Source organism: Rousettus aegyptiacus, unplaced genomic scaffold, assembly GCF_014176215.1.
Source record: "Rousettus aegyptiacus isolate mRouAeg1 unplaced genomic scaffold, mRouAeg1.p scaffold_m13_p_11, whole genome shotgun sequence".
Taxonomy (NCBI): domain Eukaryota; kingdom Metazoa; phylum Chordata; class Mammalia; order Chiroptera; family Pteropodidae; genus Rousettus; species Rousettus aegyptiacus.
In genome coordinates this window covers 58,846,979-58,866,851 of record NW_023416286.1, presented here as the reverse complement: position 1 = coordinate 58,866,851, position 19,873 = coordinate 58,846,979, and the positions used below count along the sequence as shown (strand labels likewise).

At 37.2% G+C, this 19,873-nt stretch overlaps 1 protein-coding gene and 1 long non-coding RNA gene across 2 annotated transcripts in view; one reads left to right on the top strand and one right to left on the bottom strand.

Annotated features, from left to right (window-relative positions):
* LOC118609383 overlaps positions 1-504 on the bottom strand; it is a 41,085-nt gene extending 40,581 nt beyond the window's left edge. Inside the window, exon 1 of the long non-coding RNA XR_004953385.1 lies at positions 353-504. This is a non-coding gene — a long non-coding RNA (uncharacterized LOC118609383). The remainder of the gene's footprint in view (positions 1-352) is intronic.
* Positions 505-1,531: 1,027 nt separating this feature from the next.
* The window catches only part of RAP2A (RAP2A, member of RAS oncogene family), a 30,609-nt gene continuing 12,267 nt past the window's right edge, over positions 1,532-19,873 (top strand). The window contains exon 1 of the mRNA XM_016123198.2: positions 1,532-2,069. Coding sequence (XP_015978684.1) covers positions 1,756-2,069 — 314 coding nt within the window. The 5' untranslated portion in view covers positions 1,532-1,755. The remainder of the gene's footprint in view (positions 2,070-19,873) is intronic.

Sequence of the window (19,873 nt, the reverse complement as noted above, 5' to 3'; positions counted from 1 at the left end):
AGAGAAACAGAAAATAAGTTTTAAAACTGAGTTGTTAAAAACGTTTTAGGAGGCACGCACGGAAGACTCGTGCAATTGATGCAGTGTGTCTCCTTAAAGACCAGAAAATGTCTCACCCTAAAGACAACAGTCCCTGTTTTCTCGATTCATCCCACGATTCGGCCCACATCCCTTAGCACTATTTGCATGCCCATCATTTAAACAGAATGCCACGGAGATGAAGTTAAAAGCAGAATTCATCTCTCTGGCCTGAAACACATCTTGTTCCTTTGCCAGAATAGGGTGCAGCGACTGGCTCCTCAATTTCTGACCCCTCCCAAACCCCAGCAGCCTGGCCCTGTCTGCATACTACCTGTCCTTGGTGGCAAGGGAATCGCGAATTCTAGTTGGTTGAACTCGAGCCTTTATTCATCAGCACGCTTACGATTGGTTGGCGGAGCGGGAGCGGGAGCGGGAGCAAACGCCCAGCCTGGCCAGACAGTGGAAAGTGGATTGGCTAATCCTACGAACAGAGTTTTTCCCCACTGGCTGGTGGATTGGTGTCACGTGATACGAAACGCCTCTCTATTTGCCGAGAATAGTGCCACGGGGTCCAGAGATGTGGTCTGGTAGGCTGGAGTGAATCCCAGCTCCCTGCTAGGTGCCCCAGCCGGCTGTTGCTATGAGGTGTCCGTGGGCCCTCTGCTGCTGTTCAGGGCTCCGCTCTCCCGGTTTTCCAAACGCCCGTAGCTGACAGGGCGTGGGAAGAGCTCGACTACAGTTGGGCACTGAAGAAGGGCGGGGCTGGGGGAAGGTGGGAGGGACTCTCGGCGACTTTACCGGGCGTGGGCCCGGCTTCCAAGGTCTCTGGCCTTTGCCGCCTGCGGTGTCCTGACGCTTAAAACAAAGATTTATTTCGTTATGTTTATGCTCGGCCCCTTAAGCAAAGCTTCTCGTTCTGCTTATACAAGATAAAACCAAAGCTCTCAGGAATGCTGACAGACTGGGTGGTGTCGGGCAAGACCCTCATGTCAAGGCCTCCTTTTGGACCTTAGCTGTATCTTCTTCTCACTCCCCGCTTCAGAGATTGCTGGTGATTGCTCTGGTTTCTGTCTCCGCCAAATTCTAAGCGTGGGAGTCTCAGGTTAACGCGGTTCCTGGCTCAGGCGGACAAACTGCTCATTCTCACTATGCAGGCGCTAGGGTTCCACGGGGCGTGTCTTTGGGTGGCCAAGGAGGTTATTCGTCCAAACCTAGGCAGAAGCTTCCGCGCCGCGCGGAGACTCCCGGGAGCGCGCGCGGCCGGTCGCCTAGGCTACTAGGGAGCAGAGGCGGGGCTATGCTGCCAAGACCCCGCCCCAAGTCTCCGGGCCCCGCCCCCGACAGCGCTGCGGCTCACGCTCGGGCTCGGGCACGCGCTACGGCGCCAGGGAAAGCGGCGGCGGCGGCCGCAGGAGGGAAACTGGGCGTGGAGGCGCGAGGGGCGGGGCGGGCGGGCAGCACTGCGGGCCCGGGGCTCGGGCGGCTCCGGAGGCTTCCACTCCCTATAGTCCTCAGTGCCTGCCGGCGCCTGCGGGGCTGCACTGCCGCCCGGATCGGCCCATGCCCAGGGCCGCTGCTGCCTCCGCCGGCGCCCGGGAGGCCGCGGCGGCTGTGAGGTGGGGGCAGCCGCGGAAGGCGGCTGTGCCGGCTGCCGGGGAAGGGTCCGGGGGCTCAGCGCCGCGGGCGTAGGTCTATGTCGCGGGCGGTGGCGGCGGCGGCGGCCGCGGAGGGACGATGCGCGAGTACAAAGTGGTGGTGCTGGGCTCGGGCGGGGTCGGCAAATCCGCCCTGACCGTGCAGTTCGTGACCGGCACCTTCATCGAGAAATACGACCCCACCATCGAGGACTTCTACCGCAAGGAGATCGAGGTGGATTCGTCGCCGTCGGTGCTGGAGATCCTGGACACAGCGGGTACGGAGCAGTTCGCGTCCATGCGGGACCTGTACATCAAGAACGGCCAGGGCTTCATCCTCGTCTACAGCCTCGTTAACCAGCAGAGCTTCCAGGACATCAAGCCCATGCGGGACCAGATCATCCGAGTGAAGCGGTAAGAGAACCGGGGGCGCGAGCAGAGGGTTTCGCGGTTCACCCAGCAGCCACTGTCCGGGGGCCACGTCTTCCAGCCCGGTGCTCTGGGGTGGCCGTGGGCAAGAGGAGCTGTCTAGGGAGATGGCTCTAGGGTCTTATGCTTTGTAATATATATTCGTACATATATATGTCTATATATATGTACATATATATATATTTTTTTACTAGCATCACCATTATCATCTTGAATCCTAAATTGAGTGCTTTGTTTCACAACTCAAATTTGGCATCCCGTGAACCCAACAGCACAGCTCTTTGTCTCTCGGATGTTAGTAGCGCTTGTGCAGTACCCCAAAGGAAACAAAGTTTAAAACTTGCGGGGGCGGGGGGGGGGAGCGATGAGGAGTGGGTAGGTTTGTGTTGGAAAGAAGGCAGCTGTGCAAGTATAGTGGAGACGTTTTCAGACTGAACAAAAAAAAATCTACCTTTGCAATATTTGACAGCAAAAATTGCTCACACATATACGTACTGAAAAATGTCCAATAGAGAGGAAAGAGACCTTTCTCATCTCATGAAAGATTGAATGGTGCCAAGGCGTTTCACAAGACGTTTATGAACTCTTTAATTAAGACAAAACTTTAAAGATTATCAAATTATTTGAAGACATCATAACATCTCAGTGGGGTGGAGAGAATATTAGCAAATAGGAGCACAAATATACCATTTAACTTTTCTTTTTTAATCTAGCAGACTATCCCCCTCAAAAAATGAAAGGGAGGGGGGAGACATTCCTGGAAACAACAGAAGTTTCTTCAAAGCTGTAACTTAAGTATGTTATCTAATGTAAAGTTAATGCAGATAAGTTCTTTACTAAGATAAACTCTAAAGTATGCATTTTGGAAATGTGACTAGTAGCTTAAATGGCTTAAAATATTTGTTTTCTCTTAAATTGAGTATTTTTTTCTTCAAGCAGTAGAAATGTAACATCTTCAAAGTTTTAGCACATTTTTCTAATTAATTACACATTACCGTTTCGTCTGGTTCTTATAATTAGTTAATAATTGCTAATAATTTTGATCTAGCATTATTTTGTATTTGCTACATAATTCTATCCTACAGCCCTAAATTGCAAGACATTTACAGAAAGATAGTTGTAAATGTACTGTAGACACAATCGCATTACAAGTCGTTTTGAGTCTTCTCATTGGGAAAGAGCAAGGACCAAAATCACGTGTACTCGGGATACTCAAAACTTATTACCTGAGCCAGATTTTTAATGCAATATATGAGATCAAAGGGAGGTCCTCTCACCATGCCTCCCACTTAACTCATTGAATATTCACTGTAGTAGCTAAACTAAAATTTTGTATATTTTTCTTCTGTTAAACTGGACTAAAGTGGATATTTTCATGGCCTTTGCTGCAGTTCTAAGGTCTGTGATTCTGGTAGCTTTTTACTTTTCCAGCCTCATTTAATAATGCATTTTATTTAACACACCGTCTCTAAAATACATAATCAATATTCAAAAATTATTGACATATTTTATTTTTCTGTACTAAATTTTAAAATCCAGTGTGTAATTTACACTTACAACATATTCCAGTTCAGACTAGCCATATAGTAAGTGCTCAGTAGCCCCATGTGGCTGCAGACCACCGCATCGGACAGTGCAGGTCCAAGGTGTATCTATTTTAGGAAAATGATTACATCCCTAAGTCTCAGTTTCCTTATCTGTGAAATAGAGTTTAGCATGCACCTCTTACAGTCTTTGCTAGGATTAAGTGAGATAATATATTTTAAGGTACCCAACGCAATACCTTGAGCAAAAAATGTCTCCATAATTCCAGCGTTTCTTTTATTAGTAATAACTTAGTCACCCTATGCTCTTTAAATTTTAACCTTAATATAAATATAAATGTAATATTAGAGGAAATAAATTTATGATTGCATTTTGAGATTCATTACCTAGTATATACAAATGAGATAGAAAGCAATTGAAAAAATTTTGTTGGTGTTCTCTTAAAATACTTTATTAATGATTTAATGGGAACAGGTAGGAAAATGAATATTTAACTGCAACTCTAACATTAATGCAAACACTGAATTGGAGCTTTTCATTGGATCGTTATTGTATGGAATGTTTTGCTCTTAAAAATCAAACAGGCCCATACTCCCTTAAGTGGTTACAGGTACACAGACATACACACATATATATATACACACAACCACAGACATACACACATATATATACACACAACCTCGTGTCAAAGCCAAGTGGACCAACTGAAAATGACTGTATATAAATAAATTCATATGCTTTCTTTAACTTTACTTTGAATGAGGTCACACAGAGAAGAGTGATAGGGATACAGAAAATGTTTCAAGTGAAATAAAACTAGAATTCTTTCCAATTTCATACTTGCTTTTCTCACCCCTCTCAGGGTAAGCCATGGTCCTGACTTGAAGTATTTTGGAACATGCTACCCAAGGCCTGTTCTTAGGGTAAAGCCCCGCAATCTTGAACATGACCTTCCCAGTCAGAGCGTGCTCTTGTCACTCCCTGCCTTTGTAGTCTCACCTCTTGCAAGTCTCCTCATATCTTAGATTCCAGCACTCAGACCTTTCAGTCTCTTGAAAGCGCCTATCTCTGGGTTTTCCTTCTACCTATGGAAATGGTCTACCCTTTCACAGAGTTGTTTCTACTCTTTTGCCCCTCCCTACTTAAACAGTTTACCCTTCAGGGAAGCCTCATCCATGACTGAATTAATTTCTTGCCATCTTCCCACACTAGGTTAACTTCATGCCTCACCCTTTTCTTTCAACCATCTGTACCTTAGTGGCACTTCAGTGGTACCCTACTTCCCTCTTCTTGTAGCACTCATGAAAGCTGAATTATTTGTGGGATAATTTACATGAGGTCAGTTTTTCTCATTTAACTCTAAGCCCATGTGGCTAGCATAGCTCCTGATACATAGGAAACAGTCAAGAAAAATATGTTGAAAAAAACTAGTATTGAAAAAGAAATATTTTTATTATCTTTTGGCTTCAGTTTCCCCAAACATTTTAATTATCTAAATGGAGTAGATCAGTGGTCCCCAAACTTTTTGGTACCAGAGACCGGTGCTTCGATGAGAATCTAATGTCTGATCCTCTGAGGTGGAGCTGAGGCAGTGATGCTAGTGCTGGGGAGCAGCTGCAAATACAGGTAAAGCTTCCATTACTCACCTTCTACTCACCTTCTGCTGTGGGGCCCGGTTCCTAACAAGCCACAGACTATACCAGTCTACAGCCCTGGGGTTGAGGACCCCTAGAGTAGATGATCCTTTTAAGCTCATTTTGTGGGTGGAGTAGATGATCTTTCTTTAGCTCTAACGTTCTATGAAAGCTCCATCTCACGAATGGGGCAGTGGGAGAAGAGGTAAAGTTTAATATGAACCTCAAAAAATCAGGAGTACAATGTGTTCCTGATAAGAAATGACATAGGAAATGCATAGAATATGTTTATTAACTGTTAAATAGACCAGATTGGCTAAACCAGGAATTTATATAGAAGTGTGAGAGGGAATAAAACCAAAAACACGTAAAGTTAAATTAAAGGTTAAATACTTTGGATTTGATCTTAGTAATCTAGGACCATGATCAAAATTGTTATAGAAATAATAATCTGGTGGTGATATGAAAGATGGCTTAGTGACAATAGACCATGTCAGAAGGAATAGTTGTGAAATATTATGATAATCTAGTTCTAATGAAGTATAAAAATTCTGAATTAGCATGATGTCTGTAGGAGCACAAAGAAAAGAATGGACTTAAATAATGTAAAGAATTAATTAATCAACTGAGTCCCTCCCTGTAACCTTGACATTTTGACATGAGTGAATAGAATTATGGAGGAATAGCTGGGGGAAATTATTTTAGCTTTGCAGATGGTAACCATCCAGATAGATGCAACTAATAAGAAATTAGAATATTTGAATAAAGCCTGAAACGTCAGTTTATGTATGAATATAAAGACTCAGGATGATCTGTGTAGTTCAGATTTGGAGAGTTGATGAAATCTTTTGGGTAGAGTATATATAGAGAGAAATGAATGGATACAGCTGGGAATAGAAATTACAAATGAACATGGCCAAGGATAGAACTTGAGAGTTGTCAGATATATAGAGACTTTATATTTTGGAGTAGGCTAAAAAGTATGGGGCATTTTAAGATTGGGAAAAGGAATGGGAAAAGAGTGGTTGATTTGTACTACCTAAAGTAAATAAGTTACTATTAATATTATAATTAATATTTCTGTATCATTTAAGTGATCACTTTTAATGACACAAATGATTTGCACTTTTTCCCCTCACGATAAGTAGCCATATAAAAACTTACTCTAAAATAGAGGCACATTGCCAATTGCTACACATAAATCTTGACCCTTAATAGATTGATGCTATGAGCCAAAACCAGGGAAACTGTCAAATGATATTTGTCCCAAGTAAGTGAAACTTTTGGATTTTGCCACCGTTCTTTCCTTTGCTAACACCTTCTTCCCCATATTGACACCTCCAGTAACCAAAATTGTAATAAAAATCTAGGCCTCCAAGGTACAGAGTGTAATAACTATGAGTCACTTTTTATAGCCCAGAGATTTTTTTTCTGAAAGGGAAACATGTTTATGCTGCATTGTAAAACTAGAAAATTACAGTGTAGTTTTCTTTTAGCCATCCCAAGATTGGAATTTTTTGTTTACTTTGCAGATGGAGTAGATGATCTTCCCTTTAGCTCTAACATTCTGTGCGTACTTCCATCTAGTTGGCTCAGTGAGGGAAGAGGTAAAGTTTAATATGAATCTTAAAGAATCAGCAGCCTGTGATCTGCAAATCTTGATAAGATTTGGTAATTGTATCAATAAAATCTATAATCGAAGGAATCGTTGTAATGATTTTTTTAAGGGAGAGAGGGCAAAAGTAATTTAAATAGCCAGCCTACTATTCTACTGCACACAGATAAAAGGCATCAACTGTCCCTGCATATTGATAAATCAATCCTCTGACAACAACAAATGGGTATTTGCAAGATGATATGACTGACCACTGAATGAAAAATATTCAGACCACCATGCAATTGCATGATGTTGACTTTCTAGCTCTCCTTTAGGTAAAAGTTAGATAATTAATTAGCGGGTAAACATTAGAGAGAAGGTACAGAAACTCATAAAATGTCTCTAGATTATACAACCAATGGAAGTGCCAACAAAGTTGGAATCTTCCTTTGTGTTACTTGAGTAATCTCTACATGCTATCTTTTATGAAATTATGGTATATTAAAATGCATAGATTATACATTTATACAAATTTCTAAGGAATGATCTTTATATAAAACCATGTATAGCATACTTAATTTAAGGAATTTTTTTTAAAGATAATGTTTATTTTACACAGTTTTTCTCAGCCATTGTCTTCAGAACCTAAACCCCTGGGGAAAGATGTGTGATCCCACTCTAGGGTTTCCTTTGCTTCTGTTTCAACTTTGCCTTGTTACATGTTTCTCTCCATCTATTCTTACCTACTGTTTTCTTACATGCTTATATTTTTCTGGCCTATAGTATGTATAAAAAGTTGTAAGATCTTTAATTCTCATTTTTTTTTTTTGAAAAATCTAAGTGTGTATATGAGTATACTTTCAAAGGAGATCAAACTGGTAGACATAGAATACTTACAAAAGTAAAAATGTAGAGACAGTATTTCTGTAAGAAATGTATCATGAAGTTTTAATGGTGTGCAGATATGTGCCATATATATTTGCCTTTTTATTTGTTGCTTTGATGGTTATTGTTTATTATATTAAATTTTTTCTTTGCCTAACAGAAAAGTTTCTTAAGCATACCTTTATGCTTTACCAGATAAAACTGAGGCTTTTAGTAGAATAATACCAATCATGGTAATGCTGTGCTATTAGACATCTGCATTTTAGTAATGTGTATAAGAAAACTTTAAATATATTGGTAAAGTTTAAGGTAGTCAAAATATTTAAAAATAGCTTATTTCTAGTTGCTAAGATTTTAAGATGGTACATACTAAACATACTATTTAAATAGATTTAACTTTCTATTTTTAAAAGATTGAAACCTCTTTGAAAATAACAGATTTAATAGTCCAGCTGTTTTGCCTTTTCTTATGGAAAAACTCTAATAAGAAACACCTATATTACCCTGGTTTTTAATAAACTTCAGTTTAAATTAAGGGTCACTGCTACAAAATAAGTTCTTTTAAGCAATGAGTCAAAATAAGGTTACCGAGTATCTGAATCAAATATTAACAGCATATTATATTGAAGTCATGGTTTGGGAGGTCTAGCAAGAAAGCAACAGTTGGAAGTCTTTGGAAGTTTGATGCGTTTAGTTACTTAATGTTGGAAATGTATTTCTCACACATGGCTGAAAATTATCTGAATAAGCTACTTAAAATAGATTATAGCTTATAAATTAAGTACACTTGTAAATTACATATTCTTTTTTACTCAGAATGCTGAAATGTAATCACTGGCAGAATGGGATAGGTGGTTTTTGTTTTCGTTTTCTCTAATATGTTTTTTTTTAATTTTAAATTTTTTTAAGTAAGACATTTATACAAACCATCAAGTGATCCCCCAATGTGTTTTGATGTTTTTGTTTTCTCTGTGCTAAATAAGTTTTAAGATTTGAAAACATACCAAAATTGATATTTTTAGGGAGAAATACAATGATTTATCATTTTTATAGGTTTTTAAAATTTATTTATTTGTATTAAGATATAATTGGCATATAACATGGTATTAGTTTGAGGTTTTTTCACTTAGTAAACCTATCCAAGAGTAACATTGTAAACCTTTATTTAAAACATTTAGGAGTGTTATTTCTCATGAAACATAATGATTTTATATATGTATATATTGCAAAATGATTACCAAAATAAGTTTAGTTAATATCCATCATCACACATAGTTACAATTTTTTTTTCTTGTGATGAGAACTTTTATGATTTACTATCTTAGCAACTTTCAGTTATACAATGCAGTATTTTAACTGTCGTCACCATGGTACATATTATATCCCCAGTAATTATTTATCTTATAACTGGATGTTGGTACTTTTGACCAACTTCAGCGGTTCCTTCTTCCTCAGGCTGAGACCTCACCCCACCCTGGCCTCGCCTCTGGCAACCACCAGTCTGTCCTGTATGAGTTCTTTTTTTCTTTTTTTTCCTTCAGATTCCACACATACGTGAGATCAGACAGTATGTGTCTTTCTCTATCTGACTTATTTCACATAGCATAATGCCCTCAGGGTCCGTCCATGTTGTTGCACATGACAGAATTTTCTTCTGTTTTACAGGCCAATGTAATTCCACTTGTTTACTTTTGCTTTTGTTGCCTTTGCTTTTATTTCCAAATCCAAAAAATCATTGCGAAGACTGATGTCAAGGAGCTTAACCCATGTATCTTCTTCTAGGAGTTTTATGATTTCAGGTTTCAACATTCAAGTTTTTAACCCATTTAAGTTGATTTTTGTGTATGGTGTTAAGATTGTGATCTGGTTTCATTCTTTTGCAATGGCTATCTAGTGTTCCCAGCACCATTTACTGAAGAGACTGTCATTTCTCCATTGTATATTCTTGGCACCTTTTTCATAAATAAGTTGATATATATTCATGGACTTACTTCTTGGTTCTCTGTTCTGTTCCACTTATATTTGGGTCTTTTTTTTTATGTCAACATCATACTGTTTTGATTATTATAGCTTTGTAATATAGTTTGAAATCAAGGAGTGTGATTCCTCCAGCTTTGTTCTTTCACAAGATTACTTTGGCTATTTTGGGTCTTTTCTAGTTCCACACATATTTTAGGATTCTTTGTTCTATTTCTGTGGGAGATACCAATGGAATTTTAAAAGGGATTGCACTAAATCTGTAGGTTGCTCTGTGTAGTCTGGACATATTAACAATATTCTTCCAATCCATGAGCACAGAATAGCTTTCCATTTATTTATGTCTTCTTAAGTTTCTTTTATGATTGTTTTACAGTTTTTTAAATTGTTTGTTATCTCTAAAAATATTGACATAATAACACATCTCTGTCTACTTCTGTACATTCACTCAGCACTGGCTTTCGCATTTCCTTAGTCATGGCCCTCAGTAGCAAACACATTTTACATTGTGACACAGTGCATACACAAGCATAAATACATATAACTGAAACAAAGTTCCGTGAAACAGTTACACTTGTTATGTTGCTTGTATTATACTATTTTTATTTTTTCTATTTATTTCATTTTTAAATACTCCTCTTGATCCATTGATTATTACACACAATTTGAAAACTGCTGTCCTAAAACATTTAACTCTAAGCAAAGTAAATTGAACTCTCTTTAATATTTTGAACAACTTTTCTCTTTCTGCTTTTCCAGTTTTCATCAGTGCTATGTAAGTGCTGTGAAAATGAAATACTCTTCAACATGAGTTAGTAATGCTACCCCTTAACAGAGAAAGATAACATGGAAAAAAAGATTTAAAAAAGTGTATCTTTTGAGGAAGCATTTATTACTATTTGTTGTGCATATTACAAATGCGAAGGCATACTTCTGTAATTTTGTTTGTTCTGATTAGGCAGGGACCTCCCACAGAAGAGGCAGGGAGGGAAATTGCTAGCTACTTAGCTATTTTAAAAGTGCAGTTTCCTGAGCCTGGGCATAAATTTGGGAAGATAATTGCAACACTTCTCAAAACTAAAGATCGAAACATTTTATTTGACCCATACTTCTGAAGCCTATTGCAACAGAATCTTGTTCCCTCTGAGAAAATTTGATAAAATGGCATTTGGACAGCTTGGTTCAAAGCAGAGTGGTGTGAAGAGCCTCTGGAAGGGGCCACCCAGGTTTAAAAAAAAGAAAAAAGGAATTAGAAAAGAAATATGAGGACACACTTCTGTAATTTTTTTCATTCTAATTAGGCAGGATAGCCCCCACCTTGTGAAAACTTAGAACAGAGAAAGGGGCTCTCATAGTAGGGCTCAGACTAGAATGTGAGTGTAAAAATTCTCCATCACTACAACAGGTTGCTGAGGAAGTTTTTGGAAACTGATCTTTTTTAAGAGGTTTGCTGCGTCTCTGCAGGATAATATTGATTCAGCTCTCCCTTTAAGATAGTAAAAATAAATGAAGATGACCATAATTATAGATATCTTAAAATCAATTAGTAAAATTACCCAAGAGAAACATTGTAAACCTTTACTTAAAACATTTAGGAGTGTTATTTCTCATTTTCCTAGGAGCAGCCCCTTAAAAATTAATAATTCATGTGTGGAAATCCTACATCATATTAATAATTCAGTACATATTAGTATTTTCTTCTTTACAAGGTATCTTTACAACTCTCCATAAATGAAATCTTAGAGTGTTTTTCTTTTATTTTGGATGGAGAATTTTGTTCTAAATACATACATCCTTAGCTTTTCAGTGAGCATAACAAATACTATATATTGCAATAATTCAGTATTTGATTGTGCATACTAATCCGTTCTTGTCTATGAAGACAATAAGTGTTGATTTCATTAAAGCTGAACTCCTACACTTATTAGTTATGTATTTAGGGGCAAGTTAACATCTGCATCTCAATTTTCTCATCTGTAATATAGGTGTAATGTAATAGCTAATAAGGAAATCAATGTAAAGTGTTTCTTTACGTGATAACTCTAAAATCCTTGATGTCTGAAGTGCTAGTAGAGTATGTTACAGAATAGAACTTAGAGCGTAGACACTGAGCGCTTTGCGTCCTTGCCTTCCCCTGGAGACTGTGTTGGCTATAAATGGTGACAGTATGTTTTTGTGGCTCATAAATAACTGTGATTTTTAATACATATATTTTAAATGTAAAAAATACAAAACAATCAGGCATATAATAGTAACTATCAAATAACATTTAATGAAAGATGATAATAGACCTTTATATAAATACTAAAAACTGCATGGGGTGAAGTTAATTTTAACAGTCTTTGTGGATAAATATAATAATGTGTTGACAGAGCTTTTCAGTAAATTGATTCCAGAAGTTTTATCTGTCACTGTATGAAAGTCATCACTGTCAACATCAAATACTCAGGTTTAAGCCACTTCATTTACATAACATCGCCCTAGGCATTATGCAAAATAAGTACAAGATACTATCTTTGTCCTCCTGGTATGCCACAATGTACTATAAATGAATATATATTTGACAGTATTGATCTGTAGCAGCATCAGTATGCACAATCAAATCAAGTACTGAATTACAGCAATTATATGTAGTATTTGTTATGTTCATATATGTAGAGAAAGAGGTTTTTAAAAAAGTTTTTGATTGCTTAAGTTTCAAAATATCTTTTCACCAAAAACATTGCTTTTAACGGGCTGTCTTTTCGAAGGAATTTTTCATGCATTCTAACTCATCATAGAAAGTAAAAAATTTGTCCGTAAGACTAATGCCAAAAATCATGTACAAAAGATCCCTGATTTATAGTGGTTCGACATCAGATTTTTCCACTATATGATGGTACAAAACCGATATGTGCATTCAGTAGAAACTGTACTTTGAATTTTGAATTTTGATCTTTTCCCAGACTAGCAATATATGGTACAATATTCTCTTGTGATTTGGGCGTGGACAGCAGGCCACAGCTCCCAATCAACCATGTATTTACAAGAGTAAACAGTCCATAATCTTCAGTGTATTCATTGTAGTAGATGATTTTGCCCAACTGTAAGCTAATGTAAGTGTTCTGAGCACATTTAAGGTAGGCTAGTCTGAGCTGTGATATTTGGTAGGTTAAATGTCTTAAACGTATTTTTGACTTAGGATATTTTTAACTTATGCTGGGTTTATCTGGAATAAGTTGAGGAATATCTGTATATATTTTGTTATATTTAATACATTTAGATCATCCTTGGAAATGAAATCTTATTTTCTATTTGTTTTTGTATTTAGTTATAGAATTGCTTTAGCAGAATTATTTTAGAAAGCATTAGAAAAATAAACTGATTTATGAAAAGTTGAGAAAACAATAGGTTAGCCCAGTGAAGGTAGCTAAGATGTTTTTTATGTAGCAATAATTATCCAGAATACTAACATTTTTAAAAATATTTATTAAAAGCAAGTGATAAGTCAATGAATAATTGTATTTAACTCTTAAAATGTGGCAAATTGATCCAAGTACCTACCATCTGCCCTCACAGTTTATGTCCTGTGTCATTTTACTGTTTCTGTCCACACATGACTCACAGCATTTGTTAATTTAGGTCAGCAATTTTTAATGAACTGGAAATTTTGTTCAGTTTTTAAAAGATGACATCTTTTTTGCTAAGCATGCTGGAATAAAGACAGCTGCAGATTCTTTGACATAATTCCCACTGAGAAGTATGATCTATTTCTCCTCCCCTTGGATCTGGACTGGCCTGTGGCTACTTTGATCGATAAAGTATGGCAGAGGCAATGCTAAGCCAGATTTGGGCCTAGTTTCTTAACAGGACTAAGCACCTTCCACTGTGGTCTCCTGGAGCCCTGAGCTGCCATGTAAGAAGTCTAGCGGTCCTGCTAGACAACACATGAAGAGAGACCCCGAGACTATATGGAGAAGGGGAGGGAGCCACCCTGCCAGCAGTGCCCGCCAGGCCTGTGGTAAAGCCATCTTTGACCCCCGCCCAGTCCAACCCAACTGTAGCTGAACACGACTGAGTGAGCCCAGTAAGTGCCACTGGGAGCAAAGGAATCACTTAACTGAACTCTGCCCAAATTCCTGACCCACACCTATCACAAATAGATCAAAATGGTTAAATCTTTAAGTTTGGGGGTAGTTTTTTTATGCAGCAATAGTTATCTGGAAAAATGAAATATTTTTAGGTCAATGTTGATAGTTTAGAAACTATCTTGATAAAAGAGTACTATTGATCCCTTAGATTTCTCTGCGAAGGTCTTTAAAAAATATTTTTTCAAAGTGATAAGTAGATGAATGTATCTTAACTCTTAAAAGGTGGCAAATTTATGCAAGCACCTACCATCTGCCCTCACAGTTTATCTGTGCTGTGTCATTTTACTGTTCCTGTCCACATATGACTAACTGCACTTTGAAGATCACATTTAGTTTTATTACAAATATATAATTAAAGTTTAGTTTTAGCAGAAAATCTACACACACACACACACACACACACACACACACACCCTTTGCAACTACTTATAATAATAGTCTGCCCTGCCTACTCCCCCTTCACTCTACCCACAGTGTATATTCAAAAAAGTAGATTGCATATACCATCTAATTTATGTTAAAAAAAAAAAAAAAGTATGTCCATGTATTTGGTGGTACTTTGCTTCAATTTTGGCATCCAGCACCTGGCTTATAGAGAGCACCCAGCAAATGTTGAATTTATAAATAAAGGTTCCTTCAGATCATAACATTCTATATTTTGGCCATTTTTCTCCCAAATTTCTGGAGACCCTATAAACCGCTAAGCAGTTTGCGCATTTTTGCATCTAATGCAAGGCATGATAGTCCAAAATAAAACACCATAGACAGTTTATATCCAAAAATGCTTTTTCAGCCAGGCCACCATAGATATGTTTGCATTGTTTCTGTGGCATTTTCACTATGGGAAAACTGTCCTTTGAAGATCATCACTTCATCAACTTATTCTCTTTTGTATGCCTGTAAGTTTCAAGAATTGATCCCAGCACAGGAGATAAACAGGTATATAGAAAACATGCATTGGCCTTGCCTTCCTGAGATCCCTATGTAACTTCAAAGGTAACACAGCAGCTGGCTTAAGGCAGAAACAAGACCTTATTTCAGGACTCCTGGTTCTGTTAAGAGTATTTTTTTTAATCCAATGTTGTCTTACTAGGGCTTCAGAGCAATGGTTCATATCTAGTGACTTAACAACATTTGGCGTGAGGGCATATGAATGGGATAAAGAAAGATACTTCTGTTTAAAGAATATGGTAAATTGTCAGCCTGTAATTAGAATAGTATCTGTCCTGTGTTTCTCATTAACAAGGATTAATGGTCTTCAGGCTAGATGCTTAGAGTTGGCTATCCTTGAGAATGAAAGACAGAGATAGGGGATAAGATATTAAATAAAAATGTTCATACTCTTTTACCAATATATCACCACAATTAAGATTCTAGAACTGACTAACATGGTTTGAGAGAACTTAGAAAGAATAATTAGCATTTCTGTAGTATTTTACAGTATCTATATACTTTAATGGATAATTCATGTAAGCTGCTTAGCATAGTGTCTGGCACCTATTAAACCCTCTGCTGATGCTAGCTAGCTATTATTAGTAAAGTCATCACCATTATCTTCCTCAATACCTAGGTATCACTAATATTTCTGTTTTGCAAAGAAGGAAACTGATGCTCAGAAAGATCACATGATAAAGGCAAGGGAGCAGAGCTGGGACTTACTTCCAGATCCTCTAAATCCAAATCTACTTCTCTCCCCCTTGTATTTCATTCCATTTTGATTTTACCCAATGACTAAATTGTGGTTGCCCTTGGCTGTTAACATAGGGATAGCTTTGATCTAGTCATTGTAGAGCCACATATTTTTATGAGGTGGCGGGTTAGAGAAATGGGGAGAGGACTATGTAAAAGCTAGAAAACTGTTGCATAGCTCAGGTATGAATTATTTTGGAAATGAAAGGGTTTTGTAGTGGGAATGAAAATGAAGGGACAGAATTTCAAGATTTTCAAGACATCCGGTGAATTCTTGATCTGCTCATCCCCTATAATCACTACTCTACTAGACTTGTTACAGCTTCTTATCCCAATCCTAAGTACAACTAGAAACTGTTGAAGACTTTTTGCTTTCCACCCATCCTTCCTTGCTCCCACCATGATTTTCTGTTACTTTTCTAACTTTTTTTACTTCTGTGTTGGCTAGAATCCTGTCAGAGTATCTGTAGCTCATCGTTCTCCATTGGCTGTTATTGGGCACCATAATGTCTGCCAATAATGACAGTTTCCAGCTCCTTTCTTCATCATGCATTTGTTTTGTCTTTTCCATCTGCCCCTTGTTACTTCTCCTGGTTCAAATGAAACAATCTTTTTAGTAAATATCACCAATTAATTTTATGCCAGTTGAACCAACCAGTTACAGTATGTCATGTGTAATTGATGTGTTCATCTCCCCAAGCTCTTTATTGCTGGGGGGAAAAAAAATGCTAATTCTATTGGTGTGATAACCTGAGCTTTCTAGAAAGCTGATAGAGATTCAGTATTTTTAGGGTTGTTTTTTTTTTTTAAGTTTTATTTGCTGCTGTTTAGTGATTAGGAAATAAGAAATATTTTAAGATCTTACTATCTGAGTTGAAAAGTCTCCTCGGACAAATACTCTTTGTTAATTTTAAAAGTTCCTAAAAAGTCTTAGCTCTTTATAGTTTTGATCCATCTTTAAATCTTTATTCAGAAGTTGCTTTAAAAAAAGTATTCATAATTGAACTTTAAGTACATACCAGATACATATGAATTTTAATTCATAAATATTTTTTGCCAAGATTTCAGAAATGAGGGAATGCTGAGAAGCATATCCTATAATCCAGATATGAATTTAGCTAGCAGTGCAAATAACTTGCAAATTCCTGAGCAATTAACTCACTTTAATCTTCTCAAGCATAATAGACCTATTTCTTAATGTACAGGTTTCAAATTTCAACTCTCACTAAAGTTAAAATGCATATTTTATATCTGAACACCTATTTTCCCTTTGATAAATTAAACCCGTGTGTTTCTCATAAATGTGTCCAAACTTGAATATTCCCTGCTGTTTAAATTATTAAGAAAAATTGTACTTTGTTTACAGATTTTAAAATGATATATTTTTGGTGACCGAATAATGTACATTAAAATGCAGAATGAAATTTAGCTACACATTAAAGTTTCAAATATCAGTAGCTGCTTTTTTCTGCATTATTCTGGATGTTGTACTTAAAAAAAAATAAGAGACAACTGGTTTATTGAGAGAATATTTGCAGTTAGTTCATAAATGACAAGGTTTTAAGCTTCTAGTTGCAAACACTTCCTTACAAATAATGCAGTACTTGCATGGGTAATCTCTATTTCTAATAAATAAAAAGCCAGATCAAATATAATCATCATTATATTTTGTTATTTTCTTTTTAACATGGATATTTGAAGTACTATAGTATCTTGATATGCCTGAAAAGAATTGTGTTCAGATAGATGCAATTTATAAATCTGATAGTGAAGACAATGTTCTAAATTATCATTCTTTCCAATAATATGTACTTCAGTATTAATATTTCTTACATTTTCAATGTTAAACCAGTTTTGAATATAAATTAAACATCATAGGACTTGTATAGAACTTTAAAATTGATTAGCGGTGTTTGAGAAACTGGCAATCGATTTAATCATGCCCTTATGTGACATAAACCCCATAACCAACACACATGCTCACTCACTTTTTGTCTTGAAGATTATTTTAGGACTATTTTAATGAGGAAATCTTTTAGATAATTATTTATTGATTTTTTTTTCTGTTTCAATTTATTTTTTATTGGACGTGCATACACTATGTAATCAAATCCCAGATGAAGATGTAGGACGGACAAATTTCAAGCAACACAACATATTCCCCCATGTTCTATCCCTGACACTTCCCATGCTCAAAGACCAATACAGATTAGTTTTACCTATAATTGAGCTTCTGGCTTCTGTCCTTCGACTCTGTCTTTGGAGAGATTCATCCATGTCGCTTGAGCAGTTGTTAATTCTTCATTGAGGCGCAGTCATCTCCTTGTGCAAATATACTGTGATTTTATTATTTGTTTTGTTGATGGGCATTTGGATACTTTCTGGATGGAGGTTATTAGTATAATGCTGCTATGTACATTCTAGTACCTATCTTTTATATATACACTTTCTCTTGCTGTATACCTCAGAGTAAAATTCTTGGGTCACAAATGCATATGTTCAGCATTAGAAAATACTGCCGAATAGTTTTCCCAAATAGTTGTACCAGTTTATTCTTCACCAGTACGAGTTCCAGTTGTTCCACATCCTGGCCAACATTCGATATTGTCAGTTTTTAAAATCTGAGCTATTCTGATGACATTCTAGTAGTACCTCATTGTGATTTTAGTTTTTGTTTCCCTGGTGTATAATGATGTTAAGCACCTTTTCATATACTTCATAACTATTTGGGTATCTTCTTTTAAGAAATACCTACTTAAGTGTTTCATACATTTAAAAATTTTGTTTCCAAAAATATATTTTGTATCATTTCAGTTATTTTACATTTGTCACAATTTTTATTTATAGCAAAAAATATGGTGTGTCGTAGTGAATATTCCAGGTGCACTTGAGAAGAATATGTATTCTGCTTTTGTGGGGTAGAGTGTTCCATAAATGTTAATTAGGTAAAGTTCGTTGATAGCCTTCTGCACTGCCACATGGTTCTCGCCATTGGGCTCATCTTTCTGGCAAAGGAGGGCAGAGAAAAAAAAGAGAAGGAAAAACACTGGAAATTTCTTCTATCCTCTTTAGACCTTAAGAAGCCCTTTTCCTATATACTATAGGTAAAAAGATTTCTAATGAAATTTTAGCTGTTGGCACTGCCCACCACACCAGCTTTCGTAGGAACCCACTCTGGGTGAGCTGTGAAAGAAAAGGAAAAAGGAGGATTCACACCTACACACACTCCAGCTCACAGGGACTGCTTTACCCTGATCTTCTGGTTAGAAAGATGAAATTTCTCCCAGAGTTTTGGCTGTACGCATACCAGTGAGTGCCTACTGTCAGCATAAGGCTATAGAGAAAAAGGGGAAAGCCAAGAAACTCACCTCTATATGGGTCTTCTGTCCAGGTGTGTTTGACTCTCTTCCCCAATCTGCCTCCCTTAGTTTTCAGAGTTCTCCGACAGTTGTTTTTCTATTTTCTTTTCAGTTTTTATTTGTAATCACTGGGTAGTAAAGGCTTTAGTGGATTTAAACCATCTTGGCTACACTGCTAGTTCTCATGTGGCTTTTTTTTTAAAGAAAACGTTAAAGTAATTTTAGGTTTTATAACAAAACTGAGAGGAAGATAGGGAGATTTCCCGTATACCACCTGACCCTACACATGCACAGCCTCCCCTATTATCAACATCCTGCACCAGGGTGGGACATTTGCTACAGCTGATGAACCAACACTGACACAGCATAGTACCAGAAGTCCATAGTTACCTTAGAGTTTACCCTCGGTGTTATATGTCCTATGGATTTGGACAACTTTTAAATAGCATGTATCCATCACTGTGGTATCGCAAAGGGCATTTTCACTGCCTAAAAATCCTGTGTTCCACTTATTCATGTCTCCCCCTCCTGTCAACCACTGATCTTTTCACTGTCTTCCTAGTTTTGCCTTTTCCAGAATGTCATGTAGTTGAAATCATACAGTAAGTAGCCTTTTCATATTGGTTTCTCTCACTTAGTAATGTGCCTTTAAGGCTCGCTCTTCCTTGTCTTTTCATTACTTAATAGCTCGTTTCTTTTTAATGCTGAATGATACTTCATTATCTGGGTTTATCCGTTCAACTACTGAAGCATATCTTGATTGCTTCCAAGTTTTGACAATTATGAATAAAGCTGCTATAAACATCCCTTTGCTGGTCTTTGTATGGACAGAAGTTTTCAACATAAATACCAAGGAATTCTGCGTCATATAAGAGTATGTGTGGTTTTGTAAGAAACCACCAAACTCTTCTGAAGTGGCTGTAATGTCTCGCGTTTTCCCAGCGATGAACGAGCGTTCCCGTTGCTCCGCATA